The sequence below is a fragment of the Antechinus flavipes genome, chromosome 2 (assembly GCF_016432865.1).
Source record: "Antechinus flavipes isolate AdamAnt ecotype Samford, QLD, Australia chromosome 2, AdamAnt_v2, whole genome shotgun sequence".
Taxonomy (NCBI): domain Eukaryota; kingdom Metazoa; phylum Chordata; class Mammalia; order Dasyuromorphia; family Dasyuridae; genus Antechinus; species Antechinus flavipes.
The window spans coordinates 36,028,786-36,037,674 of NC_067399.1; the positions used below are offsets into that span (position 1 = coordinate 36,028,786).

General features: G+C 51.4%; 1 gene segment (V, D, J or C); it reads left to right on the forward strand.

The window, feature by feature from the left end:
• LOC127547558 (immunoglobulin kappa variable 3-11-like) lies at window positions 1–7,926 on the forward strand. The segment is given in 2 exon segments: window positions 1–71; window positions 7,422–7,926. Coding segments are annotated over 2 exon segments (399 nt in total).
• The last annotated feature ends 963 nt before the right edge of the window (window positions 7,927–8,889 follow it).

Genomic DNA, 8,889 nt, shown 5'->3' on the forward strand with positions numbered 1-8,889 from the left:
TGCTCAGTCTCTGAAGGCCAGGATGAGCTCCCCATGGCAGCTGCTCTGGCTCCTGGTGCTCTGGGCTCAGGGTAAGGCCCAGGAGGGCAGGGAAGGGGTGGGAAGGTCCCAGGTTTTCAGGGATGTAAAAGTGACAGCTCCTTGGTACAATGGGGGCACACGCTGGGGCACAAGACGGGCAGATGGAGGCTGGGAAACGTGACCAAAGCCCTGATTGTAAACCTTGTGCGGTCTGTGGAAAAGGTGGTTTCTGTCTCATGTTGGCGCCCAATACAACCACTTGTCGGTCATTTGGGATTTCTAGGGTCTCCACAAACTTTTCTCATTCGTGTTCTTTTACTCGGACATTCCCAGTTCTGTCTTCCTCTAATTCTGTTGCTTCCCCAGATTCCCAGGGAGCCACTGTGCTGACCCAGTCTCCAGCCTCCTTGTCCGCATCTCCAGGAGAGACAGTCACCATCAGCTGCAAGGCCAGTCAGAGTGTTACTACTTCTGGGATTAACTTCTTGAACTGGTACCAGCAGAAACCTGGACAGGCCCCCAGGCTCCTCATCTATGGTGCTAACAGCCTGGCATCCGGGGTCCCTGCCCGGTTCAGTGGCAGTGGGTCTGGGACAGATTTCAGACTCACCATCAGCAGCCTGGAGCCTGAGGACGCTGCACATTATTACTGTCAGCAGTCAAGGTATACTCCTCTCCCACAGTGCTTCAGGCCCGAACAAAAACCTCCCCAGTGCGTCCAGGGGACTCAGCTCAGAGCAGCAGGTGCCTCCTCGGGGTCCCCAGGGCAGAGCAGCCCCTGCTCTCTGGGCAGGCTCTCACCTCCCAGGGCTTCCCCTTTCTGGTCCCCCGGATCCCTCCTTTCTAGCTTGTGATCACAAGCCCTGTCTGCACAGCCAAGGCAGAGGGGAGGCAGCACAGCCCCTGGGAAACCGAGAGAAAAGTCCCTACAGGGAAATGCTGACATTTCAGGTCCCTTGGTATCTTTGAAGTTTCCTTTGTGGGGAGCCCAGGGTCCTGTTGAGGAGCTTTGCTCTAGATCTCTGTAGCAATGACAGAAACTTGTTGTTGTTCTTCACTAAGTCTGAGTTTCTGTGACCCCACTGAAGGTTTCCTGGCAGAGATAACAGAGGGTTTTGCCATTTCTTCCTCCAGCTCACTCACAAATAAGGAAACTGATAGAAACAGGATTCAGTGACTTGTTCAGAGCCTCATGGCTACTAAGTGTCTAGGGTTAGATTTGAAGTTAGGAACACAATTCTTGGGGATTCCAGGCCCAGCGCTGCATCCTCTCCCTGCCCCTGGGGCTGCCATGATACAGACCAGTCACCCCTAGTAGGAGCCTCATTATTTTCTGAATCTCCAGGACCAGGCCCTCACTGGCTCTCAGGCTCGTGGGTGTGAGTGGAGTGTATTTCCCATCAGGCCTTGGGCGAATTCCCAGGAGAGTAGGGGGCAGGGCCGGGACCCTCCCTGCTGTCCCTGCTGGGGTCCCTGCCTGGATTCTCTGCCCCAAGGGATCTCCTGGTGGTATGAAAGCCCAAGGCCCCGTCCTTTGCCTTCAGGACCAAGGGCCCACACATGGCTTCACTGCCCCCAGAGACTTTCTGGTCAGCCTTTGTCACTGGAAAGAAGAGGGGATCGGCTCAGCTCTGAGATTTAACCTCTCCTCAGAATGTTCCCAGACTCTTTCCTGTCACCTCATGCTCCCAGTCCCAGGAGTGGGATTACAGGAAGTATAAATAAGCACTAAATCCAGTTCCTTTCAATGAATGTTCTAATATGTCAGAACTTTCTTACATGAAACAAAAGTGCTAGAATAAGCGCAGTAATGTCCGTACAAAGGCAATTTTAGGTTTTAGGGAAACTGGGACACGGACAGTCAGGGAAGCAGCTCTCCTCTAAAAGCAGATGCTGGAGCTCAGATTTAGAGAATGCTGGGAATTCATACAGCCATTTGTATTGTACATTTCAGGAATGGGCCCAAACCGGGTAAAGGTCCGGAGTCAGGAGATGAAATGGCATCTGTGGTAGAGAGTAAGACAGCTACTTATTTTGGATTATAGAATGCAGGCTGCATTGTGCAATTAATCTGGATAGAAATGAGGAGCTAGATGGTAAAGGGTTTAAATGATAGAGTGGTTTGTATTTATCTTAAAGGTAACGAGAAACCATTAATTTCCTCAGTCTGTCAGTAAACATTGATTAATCACTTTCCTTGTGTCAGTCACTGTTTAAGAGAGTTCTAAGGTCAGATCTGTGTTCCAGTGAAATGACCAGAGACCCTTAGGGCTTGAACCTGTCTACCACTGGAAACATAGATATTTTCTGAAGTTAGGGTGGGAGAACTGCTGTTAAGTATTGTTCCAAAAAAAAAAATGGAGGTCTCTTCTAAACTGCCTCCTAAGGAAGAAGGAATGAGAAAGACTGAAGGAGGAAACAAGAGTCAGGAAGCAGGAATTAGAACTCCAATGTTCCCATCCCAATAAGAGGCTGAAAGGAGCATCGGGGGCTGAGGCTCTTGCAGCCAAGCTGGTTTTCATCAGCTGAACAACCGCTTCCTGGTCCCAGAATCCCATCTCCTAGAACTAGACAGCCTAAAGGCAGATACTGCTGAGCAGAACCAAGAAGCTTCCTTACCTAGAAGTACATTCAAAAAAGATGGTGTTTATGTATGATTTTCCCCTATATTTCCTGGGGTTGACATCTCCCACACAGTACCCACAGTCAGGGAAGGGTGATCTTACCTGACATTCTCTGTACTGTGTGCAGTTCTTCACAAAATTTATTCCATTGACTTTTTGATCAAGTTGCCCACATCAAGAATCCTATTCGGGTCATGTGATGATCCAGTCTCCCCGTCTGTATCCCCAGGACCCAGAGTCCCCCTCTGTGGCAATGCCGGTTCCAGTATTAGAATGTGGGAGCAGCAGGAGCTAGGACAGTCTCCCAAACTCCTGAGCAATGAATTGTCTTCTGTGCTTTCTGGGGTCCCAGCCCCACTCAGTGGCAGGGGGTCTGGGACGGATTTCCCTTTCCTCATCAGTACTAGAGAGGCAGAGTTTGCAGGCAATGACTCCTCTTGGTAACATGATGATGTCTCTCTCCCAGAGAGCTGCAGCCCCGGACAAAACCCTCAGGCTGCTCAGCCCCTGAGTTCTGAGGAAGGGCTTCCCCCCAGGCTACAGACAAAGGGGAGACTAAATCCTATTCATCCAGTAGGAGTCAAGTGGATCACTTTACTTGTGGGAGAGATGGAAAATAAACCCAAAAGAAGGGGAGTATTTTTGATCTTATGTCCAAATCTTAGATTAAAAACTACCCAGACATGGGATCAATAAAACCAGGTGGTCTGAGCTTGAGTTTTTCCTTTTCTGAGCAAAGTGAAATGAATGATTGAATCCTGGAGAGGTCAGGCGAACCTTGGGGTCAGGCTTGACACTGGAGAAGCCAGGGACGCTGCTCCCTCAGGCCGTGCTGACTGGGAGCAGGGGAGCCTGGAGCTCCCGCACCTGGAGAAGGTGGCCACCAAGCCGGAGGGCCGGCCCAGCCCCGGGTCAGGCTTTTCTCTGTAGACTCTGAGGGAATTGTAGGCTTTCTGCAGAGCTGAGATAAAATGTGCAAATCCTGTTTCTGTCAATTGCTTCATGCTCTGATGTTTTATTACTGTTACCCTGGGAGAATACAAAAGAGCGTCTGTGACTGCTATTTCTCTTTCAATTCTCTTTATCAATTCTCATTGCGAATGAACACTGGGCAAAATTTTGTGTTGAGGATGTCTTTAGTGAAAGAAATCCAAATCGCTGCCTCAGAACTGACTTACTCGGGGCCTTGAGCAGGCTGGCTTTGCTGGAGCAGAGAGGCCCCGGAGCTGGGGAACGAGGCCTGAGCCCGGGGAGCTCTGAGGGAGTCGCCTTGTGGAGAAGAATCAGGGTCGGGGGAGGATTGTGTGATTTATCCCAGACACAAAAATAAATCTGGGGGATGTTTGTGCAAGAGGGTGATGGGACCAGAATTAGTGAATATCCCTCTGGGACCGGTGTGGAAGAGGGAAGGCTGATCTGGTCCCTTAGGAACAAAGTTTTTCTGGTGCTTTTGTTCTTCTTATCAAGAAATAAATGCTGTGGGTTCTGTAATACATTGGAAAGAGGCTGATATTCTGTACATTCTTCAAGTCCTTCTGATTCTGAAATTTCTTTGTTTCCTATGATTAGAGAGGTTCAGTCACGTGATCACAATCACCTGCTACAAAGCAGCAGAACTACCCCTTAGCCAGGCCGGCCCCCGAGGCTGACAGACTTTCCCCAACTCTCCTTTGTGGGCTCAGGCCCGTTTCCCGAAAAGAGGCTCAGGGAGTCTCCCTCCTCCCTCATCTCCCTTTTGGAAGGAGAATACTTGGGGTTTCCCGCTGATTAATGAGGCAAAACCCGGACAGAGAGACTGAGAAGGAATTTGTTTTAACTTTTTCAAGGTAGGAACAAGCGGAGGGGCTGAAGAGCAGCGATGGGGTCAGGGTGAGTTCCGCTTTTCTAGGTAACTTGTAGATCATTCAAAAAGTTCCATCCCAACAGAGGAGGGTGAGACCTGGCCCCTCAGTCCCTCCCAAGGGAGTAAGAAAGTGACTGATGTGCAGGTCGGCGTCTGTGATGAAGATCAGGGAATACAAGAAGATGTCCGGTGTCTCCTTCTTTCACAGCCTCCCCCACACTGATGGATAAGAAGGGCTGGGAATCGGGGTCTCTGAGTCAGGGGAACATTCAGTCTCTCTCTGTGCCCATTTCCTCTCCCAGCAGAGGCCCACAGAGGCACAGATGGCACAGAAGGTACAGAGAGAGGACACAGGGGTGGGAGACAGGGAGAGCAGCACATGCAATGACACATACATACATGTAACACATACATACGTGTCTATGTACACACACATATAACTACATGAGGCCCCATGGAGAGCAGGCAGAGGTGACCTGAGACTCAAGAAACCCGGGTCAGGCCTGATTTCGGCCCAACGATGTCCGAGCTCCTGATCCCCTGTTTGACCCCTGAGTGTGAAGAAAGCTTCTCGGGAAAATCAGCCTGAGAGAAGCTGCCACGTTGCATGGGTGGGGATTGTCCCTGGGAGCTCCTCTTACCTGATCTCATCGGGAGAAATCAGCATCTTTTTTTACCCCTTTATGACATTGTAATGCCGGAGAAACTGAGGCAGGAGAGAGATTAGAGAGTTTTTAATATTTCATTAATGGGAGAGTATAATTGACTGGACAGGACTCTCGTCTCAAATTATCCAGTCAGACAGAGATAGAGATATACTGGGACCAAGGAATCCATGTTGGTCCCAGAGCTGGAGGAGACTGTCATCTCAAAGAATCCAGCGTCCAGCAATGAATGGGGGAACCCCAACTTCTTAAATACCTTCTAGAAACAAAGGACAGGTAAGAAGCTGTCAGGATGGGGGAGAACCCAGAGACAGGGTGTCTGAATACACAGAAGTAAAGATATCAGTGAGGTATCTTGGAATATTTTAGAGGGATATTGTAAATTCTTGAGGACAGAAAAGAGTCGGGATGTCTACTCTCTGGTTTATCTTACTAACAATTTATAACCTTAAAACAAATGGTCCTCAGTCTTAATGGGCCAGAGTGGGATTTACAGCTTAGGGGATTGACACAGAACAGTTAAGGAAACTGAGACAAGGGAAACTCATACAGGGAAACTGAGTCAGGACAGTTCAAGAGAACTGTGGCATAACACTATGTCCTCGAGGATGCAAAGAAGGAGCCTGAGACTGGATTCAGGAAACCCGAGGTCAAATTCTGACTCGGAACGTTAATAGATGTGCAATCCTGACCCTGTCACTTTACTTCTGACTGCCTCAGTCTCCTCACCTGTGAAATGGGGATAATACTCCCATCAGTTCTATCCCTAATAGCACCTACCTTCCAGTACAATTATAACAATCCAATGAGACCTTGGAGCCATTCAGTCCCTGATAGTGACATCCCCCTTCCCTCCTCCCCCTTCTCACCAGCTTTATTATCTATGACAATCTCCCTTAGAATGAGAGCCCCTGGGGGGTCAATGGCTTCTGCTTCTCGTTTGCATCCCCGGGACAAGCATTCTGCTTCACACTTACCTTAGTCATCATTTCTCACGGATCCACTTGCTTTGGATTGACTGAGAGGAGAGACTGGGGCCTGGAGGATCAGACAGGGGCTCTCCCAGCCCAGGAGAGGAGAGATTATCGGCCGGCAGGGAGCGTCTCCTTGTCCCTGAGCCGGGAATCCCCTCCTCCGAAGCCCCGGATGTGGCCAGAGATTCACCCAGGTCCCGGTTTCCAGAAAGAGTCACAGGCAGGGAAGGGGATGGATTCTAGTGAGGGTCCTCACCCCCCGGGCACGTCTGGAAAAGGGGGAAAGGGGGACAGGAGGAGACATCGTCTTGTTCCACAATGTGCAGGATCACAGGGATGTCACCTAGTGACGGACAAAACCCCCTCCCCTGGGAATGAGGCTCTGCCGGGATTTTCCCGGGTCCCAGGTCAGGATCTGTCCAGTCTGAGCCAGACTCCCTCCCTGCCCCCCGGAGTTCTCCCCTTCTCCAGCAGAGGGCGGCAGTGGGCAGGCCCAGGAGCAGCATCAGGGAGGCACCTCCCAGGTCTCCAGGCTGGGAGCTCGGGCCCTCTCTGCCTCCTCCCCAGGGCTGGGAGCTCCCTCAGGGTTAAGAGGAATCTAGTCCTGGGGGAGAGAGAGAAACTGCCTTCATTTGCCCAGAACCGGCTGCACCATCATCCTGAGGCACTAGACGTGACCTTGTCCTTGGTCCTGAGTCTCCCCCTGGGGACAGAGCAGAGGGGGCCCCTTCCCCAGAGCCAGGCTCAGCCAGGGGGACTCCCTGGGGCTCCCGGGGTCCCTGAGGGGAGGCTCCTCCCACACCTGGGGCTCTTTTGCATCTGGAGCCCAAGGGAGCCGCAGGGAGCCCTGCCCAGGACATAAAAGCTTCCTCCCTCCTTCCTGCCCCTCAGGGCTCTGGCTGCTCTCTGCTCAGTCTCTGAAGGCCAGGATGAGCCCCATGGCAGCTGCTCTGGCTCCTGGTGCTCTGGGCTCAGGGTAAGGCCCAGGAGGGCAGGGAAGGGGTGGGAAGGTCCCAGGTTTTCAGGGATGTAAAAGTGATGGTTCCTTGATACAATGGGGGCACACGCTGGGGCACAAGACAGGCAGATGGGGGCTGGGAAACGTGACCAAAGCCCTGATTGTAAACCTTGTGCGGTCTGTGGAAAAGGTGGTTTCTGTCTCATGTTGGCGCCCAATACAACTCCTTATCGTTCATTTGGGATTTCTGGGGTCTCTGAAATATTGTCTCCTTCATGTTCTTTAAATAGCACTTTCCCACATTTCTGTCTTCCTCTAACTCTGTTGCTTCCCCAGATTCCCAGGGAGCCATTGTGCTGACCCAGTCCCCAGCCTCCTTGTCCGCATCTCCAGGAGAGAGAGTCACCATCAGCTGCAAGGCCAGTGAAAGTGTATATAGCAATTTGCACTGGTACCAGCAGAAACCTGGCCAAGCCCCCAGGCTCCTCATCTATGATGCTAACAGGCTGGCATCCGGGGTCCCTGCCCGGTTCAGTGGCCATGGGTCTGGGACAGATTTCAGACTCACCATCAGCAGCCTGGAGTCTGAGGACGCTGCACATTATTACTGTCAGCAGGGTTATGACTATACTCCCACAGTGCTTCAGGTCCGAACAAAAACCTCCCCAGTGCGTCCAGGGGACTAAGCTCAGAGCAGCAGGTGCCTCCTCGGGGTCCCCAGGGCAGAGCAGCCCCTGCTCTCTGGGCAGGCTCTCACCTCCCAGGGCTTCCTCTTTCTGGTCCCCCGGCTCCCCTCCTTTCTAACTTGTGATCACAAGCCCTGTCTGCACAGCCAAGGCAGAGGGAAGGCAGCACAAACCCAGGCGAAACAGGGGGAAAACCTAACAATGAAATGCTGACATTTCAGGTCTGTTTGTTATATTTTGCCTCAACAGAAAGTGTTTCTCTTATAAGGAGCCCAAGTTCCCGTTGAGGAGGCTTTCCTCTAGGTCTCTGTAGCTCACTGCTGGTCTTCAGCCATGTCTGAGTCTCTGTGACCCCCTGGGCTTTTCCTGGCAGAAATATTAAAGCGGCTGATGTCCTTTTAAGACACTGTATTTCCTATTGATCTGTGATCCCTTTCAGAATCTCAGCCATTCCTGGGGAAGCCATATCCCCCCCCAGACACGTTATCTTTGCAGGATGCAGGGCCTTGGATGCCATTAGAAATCCTGCCACAAAGCCCCACTTTGAAATGCTGTTAATTCTAACAGGAGATCCGAGCTGTCCCAGCCCCCACTAAGACCCAGCATAACAGCTTCCTTCACTAAGGTCTTTGCAGATGGATCTCGGCAGCTCCTTTGCTTCCAGGACCTTCTGTCCCCTGAGAACTGCCTTCTCTCAGTGCCAAACTCCATTTCCCATAGATCTGCCACTGCAGAAGTCAGTCTCTGGGGAACTGATTTCTGTCCAACAATAAACTTTCGTTTTGCAACAAATATTCGGGAATGAGTGACTTCTTTCCCTCCTAAAACCGCAGCCGATTTAAAGGGGATTCTCAGCAGCTCTTACAGCCACTAACCTCTAGGCCACCAGGAATCTAGAGCACCCAAAGCTCTAGAATCTAGGAATCCTCAGGCAGAGCTGACTGGGAGCAGGGGAGCCTGGAGCTCCCGCACCTGGAGAAAGTGGCCACCAAGGAGGAGGGCCGGCCCAGCCCCGGGTCAGGCTTTTCTCTGTAGACTCTGAGGGAATTGTAGGCTCTCTGCAGAGCTGGGACAAAACATCCAATTCTTTCTGCAAATTGCTTCATTTTCTGCTTCAT